Source organism: Octodon degus, unplaced genomic scaffold, assembly GCF_000260255.1.
Source record: "Octodon degus isolate 3935 unplaced genomic scaffold, OctDeg1.0 scaffold00246, whole genome shotgun sequence".
Taxonomy (NCBI): domain Eukaryota; kingdom Metazoa; phylum Chordata; class Mammalia; order Rodentia; family Octodontidae; genus Octodon; species Octodon degus.
The window spans coordinates 760,715-786,882 of NW_004524822.1; the positions used below are offsets into that span (position 1 = coordinate 760,715).

General features: G+C 42.9%; 1 protein-coding gene across 5 annotated transcripts in view; it reads left to right on the forward strand.

Moving 5' to 3' along the window:
- The window catches only part of Plekhg1 (pleckstrin homology and RhoGEF domain containing G1), a 227,751-nt gene that overhangs the window by 140,497 nt on the left and 61,086 nt on the right, over nucleotides 1-26,168 (forward strand). For all 5 annotated transcript variants that reach the window (XM_023706250.1, XM_023706251.1, XM_023706253.1 and 2 more), the window contains one exon: nucleotides 4,467-4,972. In XM_023706250.1, coding sequence (XP_023562018.1) covers nucleotides 4,565-4,972 — 408 coding nt within the window. In that variant the 5' untranslated portion in view covers nucleotides 4,467-4,564. The remainder of the gene's footprint in view (nucleotides 1-4,466; nucleotides 4,973-26,168) is intronic.

A 26,168-nucleotide genomic window follows, 5' to 3' on the forward strand; every position in this document is an offset into this window, starting at 1 on the left:
GAGAGAGAGAGAGAGAGAGAGAGAGAGAGGAAGAAGAAGAACAAGGAGGAGGGAGAGGGAGGGAGGGACAGGGACAGAGACAGAGACAGAGACAGAGAGATTTATCACAAGGTAACATGCAAAGCCCATCTGTGTTTCTCCATGGGAGCTGCCCAGGCATTTTTTCATGTTATTGAGAATGGCACAAGCAGGAGATGTCAGAGCACGTGGCCCTTGTCATTTGAAGACTCAGGCTTCCAAGACCCTGTGCAGATCTTTCCACTCCACCTCCTAAACTGTGCAAGGGTCACACTGACCATGCCCCTGACCCCCAAGTGAGGACAGGCAGTGCACCAGCTTACGTTAGGGTACTCAGGGTCAAAAGATATACCATTAGTTCCCAGAAATTGCTAGAGTATTGACTTTTCTTGGATTTAGAAGGAAAGGAAAGTTATAAGAAGAAAAAAAGCAAATTATACAAATGTTAATCTCTCAGTCAAGGCAGAAGAAAAAACTTCATTATTCTGTAGTCTTCTAATTTATCATGAAACATAAATTGCCCCCAACATCTACCACACTGTAATTATCTCCCAAATCTATGTTTCCTCAATCATAATAACATCTGTATTATTGGGCATAGTGGCTTAGGAGATGGAGGTGAGATGATCTCTGGGCATTTGAGGCCAGCCTGGGCTACACAAAGAGTCCAAGGTCAGCCTGGAATACTTAGTGACACCCTGTCTCCAAAGCAAACCAAAGCACCAGTATGCACTGTATGTGGTACCAGGGATCAAACTCATGTCCTTGCACTTGCCAGGCAGGCGCTTAGACTGCTGAGCTATCTCCCCAGCCCTATTAATAAGTATTTTATTTAATCCACTATCCCAAAAGATGATCAATGACATGTTATGTGACTTTCATTGCACACTAAGTCATTGAAATCCAGTGCATGTTTTACACTTACAGCATGTCTCAGTGCATACTGGCTACACCACCAATTTCAGGAGTCCTGTGAGATCAGTGGCTATTTCACTGAGCAGCACAACTCCAGAGATAAATATTAATAACTGACGAGTAGTATTAGAAAGAACAGTCTGGACAGGTTGGAAAACTTAAATTATTTTGAGAAAGGTGAGAAGAAGACTAGACAGTTTTTGTGAGGTGCATTTCCTTCTATGGGAAAACTATAATTATCTTCTAAGCAATGAGTCAACATAAGAATTGTCCATTAGTAAAAGTAGTGTCATATTACATGAAATTATATGACTGGACTTTAATGTCTCACTTCTCCCGTTGGTAATTTTGAAGAGTGTTTTGTTTGGGGCAGTGAGGTTAGCTAAATACCACAGATACCAAATATCTGCACTATTTCATTTTATAAAGTATCTAACTGGCAACTGGAAGGACGAGCTGGTCCCTGTGGGTTTAAGTACAGGGCCTGATCCTGGAACCTTTCATGTTGCTATTTGAGATTTGCCAATGAAGCAGTCTCCTGTGTGCCTAAGTCTCTTATGTTTTCACGATGTTGTCATCTCTATCAGCCAGACAGAAATTACCCTAAAATTGTTTTTTATTCCTTTTTTAATCTCATCTCTCTGACCCTCAATTAGCTGTCTAACTTGAAGTGAACGTAAGTAAAGAAATGATAAGAAAGAAATGAGTCTCTCTATTGTGTTCCTGGTCACTAGTCCTGATGATGAATATAGTGGTGAGAGTTATATAACCTGTTAAGGACAGTTTTGTGGGGGGGGGGTGCACGGTCTCATTACGCAGCTCAGACTCAGTGATCCTCCTGATTTCTGCCTCCCCAGCACTGGGATTACAGGCATGCGCCACCATGCCCAGACTCCATTGTCAGCTCAGCAAGCCCAGGGGTGGGGCCGGCACAGCATGCGGTGCCATAGATCTAACCCTGCCCCCTGTGCTTGCCTAAGTAAGCACTTAGTGCCCTGAGCTATCTCGCTGGCCCTAAGGACAGTTTTCTACACCAGAGAGAAAACTGAGTCTTGCCTAGTGAGGAAATCAGAGCTTGCCCTGGAGACCAGCGAATCCAGATCTATGGAGGCATGCTGTTTGATCTAGACTCTTCCAGATGTCTTGGCCTTTTGGACTGAAAATATCTAGCCTATGTTCAATGTCACACATAGCCTCATTGGACCCTTGAGACCTTAAAGAATCCTCATATTCTTTCCATTCTCCACAGTGAAATCAACCTCAAGCTCAGTTAGGGTGGATGCTGGGGCCAGAAAGCCTGCTTCCATCTGTTTCTATCTTCAAATACCAAGCCTTTCTTAACCCCGGTCCCAAAAGTGGGCAAGTGCCCCCTGCTGCCAGCAGAGCTGAAGACATGGCTACTTCTTGGATATTTTTTTTTCCACATTCAAATTGGATCAAGCTTTTTAGGTCAAATGCATTTTAACTACTAACCAACGCATGTTTCATAGGCCATAAAGTTGTTATAGAGCAAACAAGGAATATTGCAAATGCATTCAATGTTTGCATCAAGCTCAAACCATGTGGTAGTGGTTATGTGGAGGAATCACTCATTTCCTACATACTTTTTACAGTTCCTTCTTCTTGACCCAGAATGAGCCCTTTTATTGGCTATTCATAATTTTAATATTTACCATGAATAGAATCTCAACAATATTGACTCGATGGATTCTTTGTATTCTAAGAGTACTGTGGGCTGGGGAGATAGCTCAGCAGTCTGAGTGCCTGCCTGGCAAGCACTAGGACTAAGGTTCAATCCCTAGTACCACATGCCCTGCCAGTCCTAGAACCCCAGGCACGTTGTGCTGGCCACCAAAACCTGGTGTGGTGATGCATACCTATAATCCTAGCACAGGGCAGGCTGAGACAAGAGGATCACCAAGGAGGATCATGATGGCCCAAGCTGCATAGTGAGACCCTGTACCAAATGCATAAATAAATAAAAAAGATTTTAAAAAAATGAATAAATAAAAATACTGGTAGCAGGTGTCTAATCTTTATTATAGTCAAACATATTCACATTTCTACTGAAAACTGATCACTAATCTATGTTCTTATTACTGTATTTCTCATATTATAACCTTTCAAGCATGTTTCAGTCTTTCATTTTCCAAAAGAAGAAAAAAAACATGAAAATGGACATTGTTAGTAAGGTAACCTGCCAGTATGAAGCCCATTTCATCATTAACCACATTTGTTATCTCAGGCATATTGTTCCTTCCCTTTTTTTGGAAGTGCTGGGGATGGAACCCAAGACTTCACCTATACCAGGAAGGCACTCTACCACTGAGCTACATCACCAGCCCCATATTATTTCTGTGAACCTAAAATATCATTCTGGGGGTGGGGGCGGTAGTGATCCTGCCTTACAAATGAAGAAGACTGGAACTTTGAGTGTTTCATCAAAATAGCTTGTGTAAATTTAATTTTCATGCATGGTCTCTTTGGACCCAGGTTCATTTTTAAGTGCTATGGATACTAAGTGCTATGGATACCTTTTGAAAGTCATTTTTACTGTCCCTGGTGGATACTGTCTCCTTATGCCCTCTCAGAAACATTAACAACCTATTTCTTCTAATTTTCTAATTTAGTTTCTATATTTATTGTCATTTGATGGCTTTACTTGTGAGATGTTGTTATCAAATTCTCAAATAGTGTGATTCCACATGTGCCAGCTAATGGTGGGTCGGTTCTCAAGGAGAGATTTAGAGAAACACTTCCATTAGAAAGGCTTTTAAAGGGGCCGGGGAGATGGCTCAGTAGAATAAGTGATTGCCTAGCAAGCATAAGGGCATGAGTTCAATCCCTGGCTCTACCAAAAAAAAAAAAAAAGATAAAAGAAAAGCTTTTAAATGAGATATGAATATTTGTTTCCTTGCCTAGTGTTAGGAACTTTTCATTGTGTGACACTTCCTTTTTTGCCTTTTATGTATGAAAATATAGCGTGATTAAGGAACATGGCAGTGTTTCCAGGAACCTTGCTTAAAATTCCATGTAACTGTTGAGGGAGATTTTAAATCTGGAGCAGTGTTCTCAGAATTCCACAGGAATCACATAGGTTCCTTTTTAAGTACATAAGAACCACTTGTGGTGCTTGTTATAGATTCCTCATGTCCTGACCACTAAGTCTCTAATTGAGTAAATCTGCTCTAATCTGCATATGTGAGTTATTCCAGGTGGTGACACTGGAGACTTTAGATGTTGGGCTTCTGAATCCTTAATATGTAGGCATCATACTGGGATGGCAGGAAGATGTGGTTCAAGGTCAGAAGGTCAAGGGCACAGCCTGAGCCTCTGCATTTCTAACAAGTTCATGGCTAAAGCCTCCAAGCTCATTTTACATCTCTCCCTTTCCTTCTGTACCACCATTTTGCCGACATTTTGTGATTAATTATATGCATCCAGGTTGAGATCTGACCTTTCAATCTTCAGTTTGATAGACTCATTGCTTACCTTGCTAATCTTTTTCTTTTTATTTCCTGCAACACATGTAGATGGGCAGCGGACGCATCTTGAAGTGCCGTCAGCTGTAACCAAGATTCCTGACTTCAAAACGGCAGCCCAACGTCCTGGATCGCCAGAACCCAAGACCATGGAGCTCTCTGACAGTGACCGACCTGTCAGCTTTGGCTCCACCTCATCTTCTGCCTCTTCCCGGGACAGCCACGGTTCCTTTGGGAGCAGGATGACCTTGGTTTCCAACAGCCACCTGGGCCTGTTTCACCAGGACAAGGAAGCAGGGGCCATAAAACTGGAGCTGGTTCCAGCCCGGCCGTTTTCCAGCAGCAAGCTGCAGAGAGACAGCCCTGTGGGGCCGCAGAACATGGACCACAGCAGCGAGGGGCAGCCCAGGGCTCCGTGGGGCACAGAAGCCAATGGGGTGCCCAACGTAACTGCAGACTCAGCTACCAGTCCCAAGCTCCTCTATGTGGATAGAGTTGTGCAGGAAATTCTGGAGACTGAAAGGACTTATGTGCAGGATTTAAAAAGCATCGTGGAGGTAAGGCCAATTTCACTTCTCCAAGTTTGATAGGAAGGAGAAAAAGGCTTGTAAAACCTGGAGCAACGCCAAGGTCTTTGTGGTTGTGGATGCGTGTGTGTTGCTTCCTAAACAGCCGAGGTGTGAATGTAGAAACAGATCACAAGAGAGACCATAGGCCTGTACTCACTGGGTTCACATCCATACAATATATGCACTCATAAGTTGATCATGTGTCACAAATAAGAATGATGATATTTCACATGTACAGTATCTTGTATTAATAAACCCTACAACAGAGATCTCAGTGACCTACAGGTGCTGGAGCAGGCAAGGATGGCATAGGGCTTCCGGCCTCGTGGGGACTGGGGAAGTGGCAGGTGTAATTGATCGAACCCACTAGCTGTTCTTACCTTAAGCCCCATTTACCTCTGGGAGTTGCCAAAACTGCTGACAGCTGGGTCAGTGGGCTGCGCTATGGCCTGAGCAGTAGGCTCATCGGGGACTTCCAGGTGATTCTCATGCACATCAGAGCCCAGAGCCCATCTCTTGTGACAGTCCCTGTACTGGTTGGCCTGTGGGGGAAGGAAGTGATGGGTGGAAGAGACCCCTCCAGTTCTGTCTTGTCTTGGATATTTTCTTTCTTTCACTTTTAAAGCAAATGCTTTTACATAAAAGTTTTCTGTGATTATTATAATTATGCATTCCTTGCATAAATTATTCCATGTGACTTTAGCTCATCTCATGTACTAGAGGTCACATGCTCTGGAAATTCTGTTATTAATTTGACTTTGATTCATAGGCAGGTTTTTGAGGATAAAGAATGACCAATGGAACTCAGATATTAACTCTTTGAGGATTTAGTTATAAAATTACTATTTCAAGGGCAAATTTGTATATGACAAAGCTATACTCATTTTACTATCTAGTAGGATATCATTTGTTGACATCTATTGCGTATTTTAGGCTTTTTATTCTAAAATGTGTTTCAGAATACTTACTGATAAGCCAAATACATACACTGTGAGAGATTTAGGGGAAAAAATCCTAATGATCGTGCGTGGAGTTCCACAAATGACAGAACCAGACACTGTCTCCTAAAAATAGTGATGACATAATTTCCCAATAAAAATAGAAAAGTCAACCAAAACAATATGTGGCACCAAATGTAGACTAGAGCAGGCCAATTTTTTTAAATGTTCAACAATGATGTCATCTGTCCTTAAAAAGAAATACCTGTGAAACAGCCAAGCATTTTATAACCTCTCAAGAAACTTATGGTTAGTAAAGCTGGCTTTAGTTTATGTTCCCCTCCCCTCTTACTTTCTTAGTACTTCTTCCATCAAATCAAAACCCACCTTACTAAGAGAGAGACCTTTAGTTACCCAAATGTCATAACATGAAGACTCTTTTCTTCTGCAGCTGGTTAGTAGATCTTGAATAAGAAGAAATAAAATAAGATACAATTGAAGGGGTCAGGGAAATAGCTCAGTAGAATAAGTGCTTCCTGCGCAAGGGCCTGAGTTCAATCCCCAGTTCCACCAAAACAAAAAGATACAATTGAAAGAAAACCAATAAAGATAATTGTTTTCCTGAAAAGGTTTCAGAATAAGTTTTACTTGAAATCGTCTAACTATATTTTTCTATGTCTCTGAGTTAACCTTGCTTCGCACAAGGAGTTGGTGAGGTTTCCGCTTGAGGGCAGGCAGTAGAGCTTAGACCTGCTGGGCCCCACGGTCCTGGTCCCTAATGCTCAAGTATGCAGTGGCCGCACACGAGCAGCTATGGTCACCACAGGGGAATGCATGGGCCTTCGAGTCCCAGCAGTTCTTTTGGGGTCCCATGTCACCCAGTGGCGTAGTTTGATGACCTCTCTTTCAGACTACAAACTTGTGAAATGTTTTATCACCTGTAGTGTAGGACTAGCAAATAGTACCTGCATAGAGTTCTTAGAATTGGGTTCATGTGAAATTTCATATGATGTCCTAGCACATGGCAGGTGGGTGATAAATAGGACATGAAATCACCACCAACCCCTTCTGGATCTGCTGGTTGAGGGTGATCTCTACTGTCTCCTATAGCCTTTCCCAAAACAGTCAGATTAGCCAACTCACTAACAACAGAATTTTAATTAGCAGAAGGTTTTAATGAGTAATTCTGACATGATTTTGAATGAAATTGGATTGTTTTTAATACACTCACTGAAAATCTGGGTTGGAACATAAATAGGGAGGCAGAGATGGAGGATGGTGTGAGGAGACAGCTCCTGGGAAAGAGACTGGAATGTGAGGGGACGCCCATGATGAGGACACGGCTGCTGCTGTGGCCCAGTTCACTGGGCTGCCCCAGTCTCTCACCACCTCCACCTAGAGAACCTCAGAATCCAACTAGGTAGTACTGTGTCTATCATGCTAGAAGAAAAGATGCTGAATATTTGCATCATAAAAAAATTAATAAATGAGGAGATAGGGCTTTTTCCTTTAGGAAGATTCACCAGTTCTTTTCCCACCTGGTGCGAAGTCTACCCAACAAAGATTGCTTTATATGGGCATGTTTAATCTGTTCCTTTAAAGTCTTCTTTTCCTCTATCAATTACTAACTCGTTTTTATAATTTGGGAGCTGACTTCTCTAAAATCCTCTATTTTTTTAATGAATTTTTTTCTTTTTCTTTCTTTTCTGCAGTACTAAGGATCAAACATTAGTGGCTATCTAATGCTGAGCTACATCCCCAGACCCTCACAGTCCCCACCCCCCTTTTTTTGAGACAGTCTCTAAAAGTTACCCAGTCTGAACTCAAACCTGCAATCCTCCTGCCTTGGCCTACTGTAGAGCTAAGATTACAGGCACATGGCATTGTACCTGGCTCAAATAAAGGATTTAAAATTGGAAAGGGGCTTCTTGTGAACAATCTGCTCTCATCATTTCTCATCATACCTAAAGACAGATTTTCCTTAGTTGGCTTATTCTAAGTGAAACTTATTTCTATTCATGTTGGGAAACAATTGAAAGTCTTATTTGTTTTATGTGGAAGCAGTTTCTGACTCTACATTCTGCTTTCTTGATTCTCATTTGATTAGTGGTGATCAGTAGTCATTCCCAGGTGGGCAAGATAGCTCAGCAGACTAAGCACCTGCTTAGGCAAGCACAGGGACCAGGTTCGATCCCCAGCACCACATGCCAGCCCTGCCCCTGGGCACACTGAGCCAGCCACCGAGACCAGGCATGGTGATGCACGCCTATAATCCCAGTGCTGGGGAGGCTGAAAACAGGATCACTATGAGTCCAAGCTGTGTAGTAAGACCCTATACCAAATACATAAGTTTTTAAAAAATCATTCACAATTTAATTATTTTCCCCCAGAAGTGGTACCTTTTATTTAAATGCCATATAGATACAAAATCTTCACAGATCAGGTTTAGGATTCATTTCTAGGGATTTTAAGCAGTGCCACTCTTGTGAAAGGACACTGATTTAGATGACACGAACATGAACAATGATTAGACACGGCCGCAAATATCAGAGTAGCTTTTTTTCTGAGAAGAGATCTTCTCACTTTAGCTGTACAGTAGGATTCCCAAGTGTTGTTATGCAAAGGAAGTTGCATGACTTCTGCCCCATATGGAGAGACATACCTGTATTAAAGGAATCCAAAATATACACATCTTTCATTCCCTTGCCACTCAGGGACTCAAAGTGAATGCTTGCTGGAAATTTAACCAACAAATGCCGCTGTTCTTATTTCCACGGCCCTTCATTCCTTGCATTCCTCCCAGGCTCTTATCTCTGGATCCTCATCCCACCTGCCCTGGCTAATCTGTTCCCCTCTCCGCTCCCTGGGCCAATATCCTCAGTATTGATTTTGTGCACTTGACATTTGAGAAAAAGAACAAGAAGTAAGATCTTGACTGTCACCCGTGCCCGAAGGAACAATGAAGCCGTTATTCCCATCTCTACATGTGGCTCTTAGGAACGGTCACAGATAAAATGAGGCGATAAAGGTGAAAGCAAGTTAAAAGCAAAATGTCCAAAGCTACAGTTCGTGGCAAGATGGAACTCTATCGTTGGAAAGTAGAAAATAAGGGTCTCTTTCATGTTTAATGGGACCTGCGATTGACTGAGCAAGGACTTCCCTGGCAGAGTGGGTTTCTTTAATCTTTCTAAATGATCTGTAAAAGAGCCTTTGAGAGCCTCCTAAGATTGGGCCTCAGATAGAGTTCATGGCCCGTTTCACCCTTTCAGTACAGTTTTTAAATAGTTCCTAATGTTACATAATGCTATATAATTGGAAGTTATAGTCCCACTATAAAATGGCATCTTTGAACTCTGAAACACTAAATAAAATAGCCTTTTGGGATAGTGAAGGTAAGTGTATTTAGTGGAAAAAGTGAGTAAAATAAAAAGTATAAAATGTTATTTTCTTTCTATCCTGTGTCAGAGACCTAAAATCCTTTGCAAACACCTTTATCCAGAAAGGGTTGTGAAAGCTAAGAAGTATTACAGCCTGGATGTCCAAAATATAAATAGCCAAAGCTTCAGCCTGTCGGGACTGCAAGCTTTCAGCATTATTCAAAAGCAGTTGCTGAGTGAGACTTGAACGGGGACCTCCACCTGCCAGCCTTCGTGGTGTGAGATTGTGGGGATTCTTTTTTGGGTGATTGTGTGAAAGGTGTCAGGGCAGGTGGAAGAGAGAACAGTCCTTTCTGCCATGTGGAGACTCGGAACACATGAAAGGCTCTTCACTTGTTTAGACGAGGTTGTTCTGGGTACCAGTGGCTCCAGTTAGTTGGAAGGACACCTAGCTTGGCAGGACTTCTCCAGAACTTGCGCCCAGTGGAGGAAGGAAGCCCACCCCCGGCCTGAGCAGTTGTGCAGCAGCTTCACAGCGAGCCCTGTCTGAGGCTCAGCACAGGGCCTGGTGTGGCGTCTGAAGCCAGGACACAACAGATCTGAGACAGCCTTTGTCCTGGGGCCCGTCCCTCCATGTTCTCTTCCCAGGGGTCCTGTGGGAGACAGAACTGTTTGATGTAGAAAGGGTTGGGTGTGTGTGTGTGTGTGTGTGTGTGTGCACACGCGTGCATCCGTGTGTGTGCATGTGTATGTCTGGGCCACTTGTCCCATAGCCAAAGGTGGGGTTGCTTTCCCAAGAGGTCCTGGTGCCCTGAGCAGAGAAGAAGAGGTCTGTACCCAGGAGAGGCTGTGGGTCAGAGAGACTGTCACGGGCTTTTCTTGCAGATACGTTCACTCGGTACCCTCCCTCCAGTTTCAATAGCACTCGCTAGGCTGACCCTTTTTACGAAGTTCATTTAGACTACAGGTTTTTTAACGCTGAGGGGAAAACTGTGCTCCATGTTAGAGTGTAAGACTTGGCAGAGTATATTTTTAATGAAGGCTTGTTATGTGGGTGGACTTAATAAAGAACATAGTCCACTGTGCTTGACATGACTATTTTTCTTTTACGTGGCATTTGAGTATTTTTATGTGGCTGCGTCTCTTTATTTTATCCTCATAGGTGTGTAAGGACTGTGATAACAAGTGAACTGAAACTGTCTTAAAGTCTTAACTGGAACTGTCTTAAATATTTCTTATCATTTAAGATCTATGATAACTGAGAAGCAAACTTGTTACAGTCTTTGTTGTGTATAAGTTGTTCTTTAAATAGTGCATCTCATCTAATCACTGCACCTAGAATCTCACACTCACCATTCATTTTATACCTCTGTTCAGTGCTGTTATTGTTGTTATGATCATGACCCCTTCTCTCTCTCTCTCTCTCTCTCTCTCTCTCTCTCTCTCTCTCTCTCTCACACACACACACACACACACACACACACACACACACCACTCAAAAACCATAGCACAAACTCAGAAAGTGCAAACTGCCAAGCGACTTTCAGCATTCCTCTCTTCTAGCCACTCCCATCTACTGTGGGAGCAAGCCAGGGGTCTGGTTTTTCACTTCTTTCCATTCCTAACAGGTTTTCCCATTTTGAGCATTTCGTAAATACCTTCTGATTGATCGCTAATGACCAAAGAAAACAGTACCAGGTGGGCAGCGTTTGGTAACAATGGCAAGTTGGAGTTTGTGGAGTTGCTAAGCTAAAGGAGCAGTTGACTCTTCACAGGGGTTCACGTGGACTATGCCTAATGGCCAGCCTAGGGTATTTTCTGCAGGCCTCAGAACCAGAACTTGAGTCAACACTTCAAAAATCATATAAAATGCCCTTATTGGTCAGATTCTCCTGTGCGCGTGATATGCGGGGAATGTTGTAGGATACCTTACCTTTTACAGCAATTCTGTTACCCTAATAGAAGCCAGCAGCTGCAAACATTCTGTAGAGTAGTGCTTCTCAGACATGGGCCTCAGTAACAAACTACTAAAATGTAACATCAACAGCCACTACTATTGGAATATTTACTATATATCAGACGCTAATAACCCTAGTGATGTGGGCATATTATAGTTTCTGTTTTAGACTATTAAAGGCACAGAAGGTAGCTAACTTGTCCAAGATCTCCTGGAAGGTTAGGGGGAAAGCTGAAACTGGAACCTCAGTCTCTCTCCAAAGCCAGCTCCTTTACCATTAATCTACATTGTCTCACAAATCTCTTAGGTGCTAATAGAAGGTCGGGTGTTTTGGGACCAGGTAGCTCTGGGTCGTGGGGAATAGTCATGTGCATTGTAAGATGTTTGATGGCAAGCCTGGACCCCACCCAGCAAGTAGTAATAGAGCCATCATCATCCCCACTTGTGACAATCAGAAATGACATAGATACCCAGGTTGAAAAGCACTACTCTGAAGATTTTGACTGCATAGTATATTAATGAAGGTAGGCTAAGCTGCAGTGACAAACTCTCCAGCATTGAGTGGCTTAATCAACAGAAGTCCCTCTCTTCCCTTAAAACAGTCCTTTATGAGTGCTCAGGTAGATGGGGCCAGCACTCCTCCATGCAATCATCCTGGGACCCACGCTGAAAAGGAGCTGCTACCTTCAGCATGTGGTTTCCAGAGTGACTGAGATCTTGATTGTCTCATTGCTGAAGAGCAAAAAGATGTGGCGGCTGCATGGGGGAGGCTTATGACCAAACATGCAAATGACACACAGGCTTTCTGCAAACCACTGATGGGAATCTTTCCCACCACCACACCAAATCTAGGAGAGACCAGGAGATGTAGCCGCGCACCTGAAGATGGTAGAAAACACTTTTGTGAACAACTAGCCATCCCCACCATGCATGCTTTATATACAACTGAGTTGTTCTTACTCTAAAACCTACACCATTGTACCCCCCACCATTGCCGTGCAAAAGCAAAACAGAAGTCATGAGTAGTCAACTCTTGTTGCATAGGTCCTGCTTTACCTTGGTCTTAACCATCCAGCAGAAAAGTATGAAGACGAAATTATAAGAAATAAAGCCATGCTGTTAAGTTGAGCTGTGGGGGACTCAGGTCAATAATTTCTGACATTGCCAGTTAAACAGAAGACCCAATGCTATTATGGGCTACTGGACTCTTTTAGAATATTTTGCTGAGTTTACACACCTATAATATTCAATAACGGAACTTAGAAAAAATGGGGTATAAAGATGAATGTCCATTTTGTATCTGTGTATTCAAAGTGGTTGGGATAGATATATAGTTACATTCTGTTAATGAATAGAATGATTTGTTCTAATGGTGTTTGTAAATAGGATCACAAGTCCGCATCTTGTACAGCAATTAACCACTAAGAAGAATATATGCAGTGTATTATTTGTTGAAAAATTAAAAATTATGAGTAGGGAAGGGAGGCAGGGAGAGAAGGAGGGGCTGAGAGAGAAGATTGATTTCAATAGCGCTTACTTGCCAAGGTTGTAGTTACTCATATTTTAAAAAGCATTTTATTTTTTTAATTTTTTTATTAATTTTATTGAGAAACAAATAGCAATGAGACAGTTTCAAAACTGATTAGCAGGACAGTTTCAATAATTAGTACATTGCATATTGTTGTCTACATAGTGGTTATTCATAGTACAAGACACAGACATGATATCCTGTCCAAACACTATTAGTACAAATCTTTCTTCTTATTGAATTAAGAGAAAGTAGCTGTATATCTATCCTAATGATTTTGTATATACAGATACAAAATACTCCTTCATTTATATCATCATTTTTGTTTAGTTTTGTCAAAGATGTGTATTCCATTGCCATTTAAATATTGTAGGTACGTGAATTCAGCAAAATAATCCTATATAATCCAGTAGTCCATAATAGTAGTGGGTTGTCCATAGGACTGGCAATGTCAGAAGTTGTTGACTTGAGCCTTTTACAGCTCAGCATATTAATATGCCTTTACTTTTTATACCTCATTTTTATACTTTTCTGCTGGATGGTAAGTCCAATATAAAGCAACACCTATATAACAAGAAATGTAACTTTTATATTTGACAAGGTCAGTCAAATCCCCTCAAGCTTTACCCTGAAGCCCTGTACCACAGTTTGTAGATCCAAAAAAAACATCTTAAATAATGTCATCATTTAGTACTTGAAGCACATTCAAACCAGAATGTGCCTCTTACTGTCCCTCCACCAATTCTTGAATGTCTCCATCACCACCTTTTCCCTCACCTTTGTCCCATCATTTTGCATTACCGCCTCCCTTTTATTTTCTACTCGCTCCTATCCATTTGATCTGAGGTAGGTTCTTTGGGATTATTTAACACCGCAGTTAGTATTTTAGGCAAGACAGAGGGCTGCCAGGAATAGCCCAGATCAGTGTGGAGATTGTGTTTATCTTGGTTAAATTCTGGAAACACGTGAGTGGAAGGAAATGGACCACCTCTACCAGCATCAGATGCTTAATACCGCTTTGCTGGGAAGCTGCAAGGTTCTTGCCACACTGATAAAACTGATAAGAAAATAGAGCATCTTCCTTTTTATTGAGCTATCTTTCTTTTAAACTCAGAATAGGAGCCATTCTGTGAAACTAAAATGAGAAGTCTGGGCATATGAAAAAGTGAGCAATGAAAAAGCAAATTGTTTAGTGCATGGTGAAGCCTGGTGTCCTCCAAGTCAACTAATGGCATGCAGATACATTTCTCTAAGAAACTGAAGTCAACTTGCATCTTCTTAGATGCTATTTTAAGAAATAAATTTATCATTAATGAAATAGTCCACTGACGTTGTTGATCTTTCCCAGGCTATGGCTTTCAGATTACCAAGAACTTGGTGGCCATCGCTGAATGATCACCAAATGGTGGAGTAATTATGGATGCAATGATTTTCTTCATTGTCTTCCTGAGAAATAGTAAGTCTCAGGCAGTGGAAAGGTCGCTGCTGATTTCCTGACAATCTTGACTTGCTTCTTGTAACTCAAGGCTGGGAAAAATTGTTGGGATCAGAGTGGGAGGTCCTGAATTGGGCTTGGAAGGGCCTCTTCCCTGGTCTTGCTGGCTGATAGAATGTGTGAGCTGAGACCAGATTTTAGACAGGCTTTGTCTTGACTCTTGACTCCTGTGTCAGACATTAAACCTGAGGCAGGGAGAGTGAGAGAGAAGGGATACAGGTGATAAAAGGGAAAGCGCTGACTTTCGGAGTGCCTACAGTTGCATCTGCTGTAACATGACGTGTGTGCTCACTCCCTCTGAGAAACCTCTCAGGGGAAATCAGGCCTCTGGGAAAACAGGATCCTGAGCAGAGCACTCATAAACTGCATCCGGACCCATGACGAAACCCCAGGCCTGAGATTGCTGGCATGCCACAGCACCTATGATGCTTCACCTTGAAGACGATCTGAAGTCACCTATAGAAGCCACCAGGTTCTCACAACCACCGCTCTGTGTCTGAAAACAGAAAGAAGTGGGAGAGAAAGAATGAGAAATAAGAATCATAAAGAAAGGACAGAGAAGAAAATGCAAATGTAGGCTAAGAGGAAAGAGAAGAGCTGGTGAGGGGAGGCACTCAGTGTTGCCACTTGTGAGGGTGGAGGAGGCCTCCTGCTGTCACAGGGGAACTGTGACACTCATGTCAGTGGGTGCGGCCCAAACGCACTGGGGGACCGAAGTAGCTGGTGCATGGTCCAGATGTGTGTGCTATCCTTAGTGCTCCTGTGCTGCTTTCTGGGCTGGATGCAGTTCTGCATTTGACCGGAGTCTCTCACGGGTGAAATCCTACTAGCAAAGGCAAAATTCACATACTCAAATTAAGTTCAGATGAAAAAAACCTAACTTAATGTACTTTTCATTTCTACCTTATAAGAAAAAATTGGCTTATAGAAATTTCAGACTCTCTTAGTAGTGTGAGAGTTAACTTATTTCTGAAAACCAGCAAAGTTGCTTGTAGAAATAGTTGTAGGAGCTTTTGGGTGCCTATGAAAGTCTTAGTAGAGAAAAAAAAAAAAAAAAAAGTACAAGAGATGACCAACATGTACAGTATTTAAATTTTTAAAAATTTAATTAAAGTAAAAAAGACATTGCCATTGATGTCCTTCACAGTTCTCCCACTTTCTTCAAGCACATTTATGCCCTTGTTCTTCCACTTTCTGAAACCATTCGAGAAATCCTCTTTCATGAGTGTCTCTACAAGGTATGATCAAAAATACTCCAAGTGCTGCTGCTGAGTGCGGCCCAAGGGAAAGGCGCACCTGTAAAAACACCACACTGCATTCTCACTGGCCTTTCCCACTGGGCCTGGCTCCATGTAGCTTCTGGCTCCTCCCTTGAGTCACAATGACTGTGAAAGGTGATCCTTTCTAATTATCTTAGGTCATCAAGCAGCTGCATCCACATGACACTGGCAAAGACTTCCGGTGTGTTTGAAGCTAGGGGGAGTATTTTGAAGAAGACTGACAACAGTGTCTTCTAGTGTAATACATTTTTAAAATATAAATATTCACCATTTTTATTGCACCTGATATCTCTGTTTATGATGTTAAAATTAGAATAATATTTTTCTACCTACACTTGCTGATCCAGAGTTGACAGCATCTTAAAGGAAAAGACAGAGCATATGGGACAAAGTAGGATACTGATAGAAGCTGATCTTTTCACAGACGTAACTGGGGGTGCACACTGTGTGCATTTCTAATGTCTGCAACTGAAACATCCCTTGCTAGCCTATTAGGCTGCTGTTAAGGCAACACTTGGACGATGAAAAGGCGTTTCATGAACTTCAGTTAGCTCAGGTGATTGAGTAGCTGTTATTACTGGTCTGCTGAAGAGCTGTTAATATATTTCAAAGACTGCCTGTAGGCGAAATTCTATGAAGATTTGCTAAAACAGGTCCTTTCCCGTGGGTTAGAATCATACTGCTTTTTGAGTGTGTGCCACCTTGGATATTCAATTATACTGAGTGGGTAGAAAATTATAGAATTCAAGAAATTATGTTCTAAACAAACCACCCTAGAGTAGGGAGAACTTTCCCATGGCTATAAATGTTTTCCAAAGAAAGAGTGGTACTTGCATGGGAAAAGGATTTACCCAGGCCTTGGGACAAACCTAAGACAGTGAGCGTCCACACAAGCGGGAAGGAAGAAGCAGCTTCTGCTGCTGGTGCTATCAACTATGTGATTTAGTATTTCACTGTTTTGTGATCACTTAAGTTTTCAATTTTTCTTCTTACTACTGAAGTTGTTTTGCTACTTAAAGGAAATGACATTATTCTGCTTCTGCATTTTGCATGGAATTTTTAAACGTCATTTTTTAAATGGTAAAATATACACAACTCAGACCATTTTGATGTCGTTAGGTGTGCAATTCAGGAGCATGAAGTCCATTCACAGTTACCCAACAATCACTACATCTACCTGCAAATCTCTTTATATCTATCTCTTTACATCTATCTCGCAAACCACAGCTCTGGCCCTGAAACCGTAACTCTCCGCTCCACTGCCTGCACTCGCAGGACACCTCTGCTCTGCTTTTTATGGCTGTGCGCATGGCTGTGCTAGACACCTCTACATGGAATCACCCAGTGTCTGTCCTCCTGTGACCGGCTTATTTCCTGCAGCATAGCATCTTCAGGGATCATCCATGATGCCAAATGTCCTTTTTCTTATAGGCTAACGTCCCATTGGGTGTGCATGCTACATTTGGTTTATCCATTCATCTGTTGATACATACTTGAATGGCTTATAATTGCTTGGCCTTTTGGATTTAGTAGACTCACTCCAGATTTTAGAACTGGAAATAACTCAGTTAAGCCTAAATGACTAGATTTTTAAAAGGGCAATTGGAGTTTTATATAATGGTTCATACTTTGTATGGGTTTTAAATTCCTAGCACCCAGTACTACATCTGACACTGAACAGACTACCAATAAATATTTGTTGAATAATTATTGAGCTAATATTTGCAGCAATTATTTGCTATTATTTTTACACTTGAGGAAATGGAGATCCCAGTGATTTCTCCAGTTGTGGGCAAATACTAGTTCTCCATTGTCCTTGGATCTTGAACAGTTTCTTAACATCTGTTGCCTGTGATGTCTTCATCTTAAACAAAATGAGATATTGAGAACCTCCTAGGACAGTAGTGACAAACCTATGACTCTCATGCAGAAGCAAATTTGTTTGCTTTCACCCTTTTTTTTTTTTTTTTTTGCAGAACTGGATATTGAACTCAGGCCCTTGCACTTGCCAGGGAAGCGCTTATTCTACTAAGCCATCTCCCTGGCCCCACTGTCATCAACAGCTCTAAAATGTTTGCCATTGCTGTCCTGGGACATTGTATGGATTTCAGTTAGTTAATGCATGGAACACATTTAGCACAGATGTAAATCACTTTGAACCCTCAGCAGCTAGAATTGCACTACAGAAGCCCCAACCTCTACAGCTACATATTGGCCAGGCCAGGATGTACCCTAATCCTGCCTTCTACCCATTCCACTTAGCATAACAACTGGAAAAACTGGAAGCATTTTATTAAGTGCCTCTCGTGTACTCATTGAAGTAGGTCTTCATGAAAATGTATGAATGCAATTTTATAGAACCATATTACTTTTTTGCCCACTTGCTGTATATCAGCCATGGACAAAGATAAAATTGGGTAAGCGGCTATATCAGAGGGACAACTTGTTATTTCATCTACATCTAGTGACCACATAGCTCAGATAAAATCAGAATACAAGGCAGTAAAAAACAGGAATGATCAGGATAACTTCATTAGTGACTTATTGGGTGAGTCTAATAGCAATCCAGAACTAGCCCTTTCCCCCTAGGTCTAGTATAGGTAAGTTCTGAGGGTGACCTGTCACCTCTCACCCTCCTGCACAACCATCTCTTTCTGGGTTTGGCCGTGTGTGGGCACTAATGCTCGGGCCGATACTCAGGGAACCTGTTTTGCCAACTCCTGCTCTGAAGGAAGAGCTGCTTCCCAAGAGTCAGAACCTCTGTGAAACAGAATAAAGCCCAGCATGTGATGAGGAAATACGTGAACTTACTTATATTCAAAATTATTTAGGGTGTTCAAAGTATACTTTGGGTAAGAAAGTCCAGTAGGAGAAAATCTGAACTTCAAAAATGGGAATTAATAAAACATCTTAATGATCCCTTCTGAGAAACACACCATTAACTGGTCATCAACTAGATTTCTATCTAGGAGAGTGAGCTCATAAACAGGTTCAAAGGGGCCATTATTTGAGCAATTAAAAGCTATCACTTGAGAAATCTGGTTAGAAGGAGCAGGGGAACCTAGGGATCCTTCTAAAGCAAAGGCTGCTATTAGGCCTCACCTGGGGACCTTCTCCACCCCTGCCCCGTGGCTGCTCTACCCTGAGTGCAGTTGGTATTATTTGGACAAGTCCATGATTTCTGTTAACTTGTGAAGCATAATGTCATGCCTCTGAATCTATATTGAGGTGTTATTTCAGAAAATATTTGGGATTCATTTCTTATATATGAAAAAGATGCAAAAATAGAATGAATTATTTTGTTCAAAACTTTGATTTGAGCCAAATCAAACTGTAATTGATTTGACAGGGTACGGCCTCACACACCTGTGATTCCAGCTTCCCAGGAGGCTGAGGCAGGAGGATTGCAGGTTTGCCTCAGCTTAGTGAATTAGCCAGACCCTGTCTCAGAAAGCTTAAGAAAGGGCTGGGGATGTAGCTCACTGGTAGAATACCCCTAATTTGGATTCCAAGACCTTTGAGAAAACAAAACAGAACAGAACACTGGCACTGATTTAGTGGGCCGAGCTCCGGTCTGGACACTGGTTCCATGTGGACAGTCAGCTGGACACACAGCCAGTCTGACCTCAGCCTCTGCCCCTGTCAATGGGACTGATTCAGAACGCCTGGGTCTACAGATGGCTGGCGATTGCATCCCCACCAGCCTCAGCTCTCAAGAATGCAACCGGGAAATAAGAAGGTCCTTTGAGCAGCCAAAATAGATATTTCAAACGCCCAACAGTCAACCCTGTGTTTTCACCCAAGCCAGAGCGCAAGCCCACACTGAGAGCCTATTTACCCTCCGCTTTTAAAATAAGCTTAATTATGTGGTTCCTTAGCCTCCAGCAAATGGAGGGGCCATAAGGACAAGATTGGGACAGCAACAAGCAGGGAGGGAAGACCTTCTCCTTCAGAGACTAATTAACATGCATCCATAGAAGGGTCAGAAGCACCTGGGCCACCCTGCTGAATCTCACCAGCCAGTTAGGGCCCTTTCTTGTGGACCGAAGTACTACGTACTTTTTGCATAATATTTATTAGCTAAATCCTCTAAAATGGATCATCTAATCCCAGGTCTACATAAACAAAATGAGAATTTAATTGTAATTCACTTGTTAGTTTTTGTCTTTTTTTTTTTTTTAATTATGATAAAACGTACAACTTAGCACTGGGAACCACAGTTGACTAGCATTCAGTGCAGTCATCCCTTTGCATAGCCAGCACCACACTCCACATGGAGACACTGTGCCCCCTTAAACAGTAACTTCCCTCTCCCTCCTCCCAGCCCCCATCCTTCTCCTGGAAACCCACTCATCCCAGGCCCCTCGGTAGAACCAAGTCCTTATTATCCTTTCGTGTCTGGTTTATTTCACTTGGCATGGGGCCACCTTGTAGCCCATGTCAGAGTTGGATTGTAACTTGCTTTGAACATGAGGGGGAGTTCTTATGCAGGGAGGAATCCCTGAACAAAAGCAAGGTGACATTTTCTAAAAAGCAAGAATCTTTCTTCTTCTGTAAGGGGAGCAGATGCTATAAAGTAACACAGGAGTGGTGAGAAGTTGCAGGTATGTCTCTCCAGCCCCAGATTGAATTCTTGTCCTGCTAAGATTCTTTGTTTTATTAAACTAGCGTAGAGAAGCCCACCCTGGCAGCAGGCCACAAACAGGTGAGGGAGGCTACAGCAGCTGTCTCAAATGACAAAATTGCTGTGCATCCCACAATCCATGCTGCGTACAGGAGTGCATGTATTTGTACGTGTGTGTGTTTACGTGTGCATGTGTGTGGAGGCAAGAGAGCAAGTCCTTCAAAACTATAAATTTTTTTCTTTGGGAAAGAGAAGTTCCTTCTTTCTGCATCAACAAGGAATGTTACAAGGGCTCTTTCCGTTTTAGAGCAGAGCTTCTGGTCGCCATTAACCTTTGAGAAAGTGCTAAGTGGGCCGGAGTAAGGAGGGGCTGCCTGCTGGCCCACACTCAATGCAGAACCCCTGCACAGCCTGCTGCTTTTGTCTTCATCTCCTCAAAGCCAGGATAAATCACTCACCCCACAGCCTGTTTATGGTCTGAACAATGGTGTTACAAATGCAAATTCACCCAGAGAAGGGTGAGAGTTAATCTACTTTTGATTAGAGAAGCCTTTCTTTTCTTGTGCAGTGGAAGGAGTTCCTGGGTAGAGAGAGAGGTTTTTTAAAAAATCCTAGGGGCATAGTTTAGGGACCTTTGTCATCTACAAGAGGTGGTATAGTTAAATAAATGCTGTCCCTGCAGGAGGGAAGGCCAGAGGAATGTTGAGTGAGGTTAAAATTCTGTAGAGCTCCTAAGTAGAAAAGAGAGGGAGAGAGACCTACTTTAACCCTAGCCTGCCCAGTTCTGCTTGGCCCCTGGTGACAGATTCATCACAGTTCCAGGAATGCAATCTGCAAACATCTAGGGCTGGACACCTAAAGTACAGCTCCTCCTCGCTGCTGGCCTGGTGTTGTGGGAGAGAAGGGCTATGGAGAGATTCTATAACTGTGTGTGACAGTGGCCCTGGGATTCCTTGGTTGTGCTAAAGAGGCCGTGACAGGTTAGCAAGGATCAGAGGATCTGGGAAGGATCTTGCAGGATGAATTAGCCAGGTGGGGTTCACTGGGAGGACAGTCCTGGTGGTGGGAATCAAGTGGGTAAAGGTAAAGAGACCAGAAGGGACGGTGAGTGACAGGGAGCCAGAAAACGGGCAAAGAGGAGCCTAGCAAGGTAGCCACAGGCCAGGGCACCCATGTCTGCTTAAGGCTGTAGGAAGTCTTAGACAATTCTTTGCAGTTGGCATGCCTTCAAATCTGATCTGTAGAAATCATTTGAAGGTTGTAGGGACAAGCCTGGCACCTGAGGGATTCGCTAGAACATTTGTCCTAGAACAATGAGACTGGCAGAGGCATAGTGATGGGGAGAGTCTGTTACAGCCCAGATGTCACTTGGAGGGACAAGTGTCTTAGCAGCAAGGCCAGCATCCTGGAGACGGTGGACAACCAGAGGCCTTTCCATGCATGTGTCTCTCCTAAGAATCTTCAGGGCCTCTCTTTGTAAAAATGTGAAGGCCACAGGTTGGGTCTGTGAGCGGACTGACGTCCATTCACAGAGGACCCGTGATGGTTCTGGCACCCAACAGGTGCCACGTAAATGTGAGCGGCTCTGGATGGTAGGCATCTGCCTGACACCTACTATGAACAGTATTTAACCCTCAGAATAAGTTGGCAGCAAACCTCCCCTGTTAAAGAGAGACGTGTTAAAATATAAAACTTTTGACCTGCAACTGTAGGGTCTCAGAGTCCAGAGTATTGTTAGCAGATCTTGGTTTGAATGTGACTTGAGTCATTCATTCTGAGTGATCTTGGAAGAGTGATAGGAACTTTCTAAGTTTCCAGTAAAAAGGGACTAATAGCAGAGCCACCTCCTTAATTACCCTGTTTCAAATTATAAGTGAGACAAATCAGGTTTTATTCTGAAGGGCTTAAAGCGTCACTGAGGCACTGCCGCTCTCTGCCACCTCTCTGGACGTCCACACTTTCTCCTGTCAGGACTGCGTCTGTGTCTGGCTGTCTGCTCCCTCGCCTGGCTTAGGACTGGGAGAATGAAAGAGCAATTAAAAAATAAAACACCATGGAAGGTTGAGCAGATGAGGAGGAGGCATGAAAAGAGAATGGGAGGAAAGGGGAACGACGATTCTCCAGGGAGCAGTTAACCACCTTCCTTCTCTTTCCTGTGTCAAAACACAAAATAATAGCAAATGTATTTTGAGGCTTTTAGTTGGTTTTATGTGCATCTGCAGGTGAGAGCAATACCCCGTGCTATAAAACAGCGTGAGTGTTCCCAGGAGCCAAGCAAAGTTGGCTTTATGATAGAAAAGGGCTGAGGAAACCGGACAGGACAAAAAGCAGATGATTTCAAAGTTACCTTCCTTACAGGATTAAAACAGAGGAGACCTCCTCATTGTGGGGGTCAGGTAAGATGGTCTTTCCTGGTTTTTTTGAGCACTGACCCATGGGTTTGGTTGGCATCCGTGAGAGAGCCCATTCTGTTCTGGCCTGTGCTGCCAGGGCCTCCTGCTGGAGGCTGGTCCGAGGCCTCGGCCCCCTGACCCCCGAATCCCGACACCTGCCTCAGTGCCTGCTGGAGCCCGGGCCTGTGCTTTGCACCAGGTGATTCTGTTGAACATTTTGCTTGCCTATTTTCAGATTTTAAAATATGTTCTACTTAAGTATATTCAAAAGCATTAAATTATCCTAGAAATGCTTTCCTTTTTCTCAATAGCCTGAAGTAATGATGGGATATTAAAGAGAACAGAAAAACAGGAATGGGAGCCAGGCCTGGTGGTACACAGCTGTAATCCCAGCACTAGAGAAGCCAAGGCAAGAGGATTACAAACCCAGCCTGGGCCATGTAGCAAGTTCTAGACCAGCCTGGACTACAGTATATAGTAAAATCCTGTCTCAGAAAAATAAATCCCATAATGAGTGCCAATGTTTACAAAAGGAATGGTGGGTTACAAAGGAGCATTTAATGATATGTCACCATACAGTGGAATTTCTTCATAACTGAATGTCCACCTGTCTAATTATTTTTTGGGGGGGCAGGTACCAGGAGTAGAACTCAGGACCTCATGCTTGCCAGGCAGGTGCTATGCCACTGAGCCAAACCCCTACCCTCCTGCCTAATTTTAGGAAGAGATTTTACAGGTGGGCACTGTGGAATAGTGAAGTAGGTTCAAGCCCAACCTGGGCAATTTATGAATTAAGTGGGTCCTTAGGGCCAGCCAGATAGCTCAGCAGACTAAAGCACCTGCTTAGGCAGATGCAGGGGTCAGGGGTTCAATCCATCCCTGGGGCCCGCTGAGACAGCGATAGAGCCTGGGTGTGGTGGTGTGCACCTGTAATCCCAGCGCATTGGAGGCTGAAAACAGGATCATCACGAGTCCAATCTGTGTAGTGAGACCCTGTCTACCCTGTACTAAATACATAAAGAAGAAGGTGGTGAGACCTTGTCTCAATATAATAATGACAATAATAATAATAATAATAATAAGCTGGGAATATAGCTCAGTGTGAAAGCTCTGATTTTAACTCTTATACTGCAAAACAAGAACAAAAAAAGGGCCAAACCTTTGCACGTGAGACTGCTGCCAATGTAACTTGAAAACTCTAAACACAGTTTTTAAAATGCATATTTAACAAGAAAACAGAAAATTAAGTTTTTCTGCTCCATTATAATAGAAATTCTTGTAAGAACTTCTCTAATTCTTATTTGTAGCTGAGGGTATTATACAATATTACTGAGTGTTACATTGTCCTAAGCTTTTCAGTTGGGATAGACTCCTCCAACTTTACTGCATTATACATATCGATAAGTCTATAAAGATGAAGGATTTCTACAAGGGCCATCACAAGTGTAGAAAAAGGGCAGGGGAGATAGCTCAGCGGCATCAGCGCCTGCCCGGCAAGTGCAAGGTGCGGAGTGCAATCCCTGGTACCTAAAAAAAAAAAAAAAAAAATTGTACGACAAGATAGGCATCCAGGACTTTGAGAACTTTTTAATAATGCTAATCCTGTTCACTAACATCTTACATGTACCTCCAGAGTGTTTTACCCTCCCAATTCATACATGTTTTCTGCTATTCCCAACTCCTTTCAAGCAAAGATGAATGTCTCTTCCCACTCACCATTTCTATTTTTAGCACAATCCCTGTTCCCCACCCCAAGCTTCTTTTCCTGGGCAGAGCTGCCAAATCCTCCCTGGGCAGATCCAGCCATCCCATGTGCCTTGTGCAGTGAGCCCCGTGGAGCCCCCCCATCTCAGAGGGGAGTAGGGACACAATAGGCAAATGACTGGCCAGGCGCAAGTACATTTGTCACAGCTTAACAAGAAGGCCATTCCTGAGATTTTTAACTGAAGTCTCATGCATTGAAAGTATTACAGAAGGCAAGTGAGGCTGAAATCACTCAGATTTTTATAATTCTTTTCTGAAAACAGTTCAGTGCTGTTACCGGACCTTTTCATAGTATCACAATAATTGGCCTCTGTGTGACAAATTAGGACAACTTTGAAATGAAACCTAGTGCCGCATCAATCCATGACAGGAGCTGCCTTTGGTGCGAAGGTAGGGTTTGAGCTTCCCTGCTTTCCCTGCCCTTCCCCTCCTCGCAGAGGCTTTCTCTTTCTCCTGCTTTCCCTCCTCCCTTTCTGTTTGCCTTCCCTTTTTCTTCTCACCCCTCCCTCTCATCTTCCCCTCTTTTTCTTTCCACTCCTCCTTTCTCTTCCCCCTTCTCTTTGCCCCTCTCCTCTCCTTTCCCTTCCTCTTTCCTTTTTCCTGTGACATGGGAGGAATAGTATGTTCTGAGCCACCATGTTTTCTACACGGTTCTCCAAGGTGTGGGGTCTACGAAATATAGGCTCAAGCAAAGTCCTGTCCCCACAGTGCAACCTTTGTTTCCAGCCTGACAACCTGGCCCAAGGCCCTCAGCTCCATTTCTTTAGCTCTACCTTCCTCCTCCATAGATGTGGGCAGAGAAAGAAAAGGAAACAGATCAACCTGCAGATTCGACTTCTGATACTTTAGCTGCAGAACACAGCATGAATTGTGACTCTAAACTCAGCTCAGTGGCTTATTTGGGGAAAAAAGGGGGGGTCGTTTTATTTTTAAAGAATGTTCTACATTGTCCTAGCATTTTGTAGATAAGTCTGAGAGAGAGCACTTAAGTTGTTATACTACATTTGGTTATTTTAAGCATTTTCATTTCTTGCTCTCTTATGAGTGCCTAGAGGGTCACAGATCATGTTATCATCCCTTCTGAGCACACCCTTACCCCTTCCCTTAGTGCTTTACACATAGCAGGTACCCCCTAAAAATCCTTATTAAATATAATATATTGAAGCTATTGGATAGAAAGCAATACAGACATTATGAAGGATGAGAATTATAGTACATATAGGAGATATATATATATATATATATATTGAGTAGAAAAAATAAAATTGTGGTAGAATCTCACTTTTGAGAATATATTTAAGCCCTTAGGACACATTCCACAAGACTGGATACTACCTTGTTAACAAGACTTAATTTCTAGAGAGTGATGAGACAAACAGACAGACAGACAGACAGACGGGTGTTTTTCTTCTGTACTCTGACTTGTTGAATGTTTGCTTTCTACAGTGTAAAATGAAGTTTAGCTATTGTCAGTGGCCCCTTCTGACCCTACACCAGCAGACAGGCCTCCTTGTCCAAGTTCCCAGGATCAGGTGCTTAATTCCTGTCCTCAGGTCTTGTCCCTTCACCTCATCTCTTACCATTGCCTGTCATTTTCAAGGCTGACTCTTGCCAGCTACTACCCTCTTGCAATTCTAGGCTTGCTCATTCCCCAATTCCTCCCATATCTATAACCTATTAATGGATGGATGCATAGACAGATGGAAGGAAAGATGAATGGATAGGTCAATGGATGAGTGAACAGGTGGCTGGCTGGGTGGGTGGATGGATGGATGGATGGATGGAGGGTGGGTGGGTGGATAGGTGGATGGATGATGGATGGATGGAT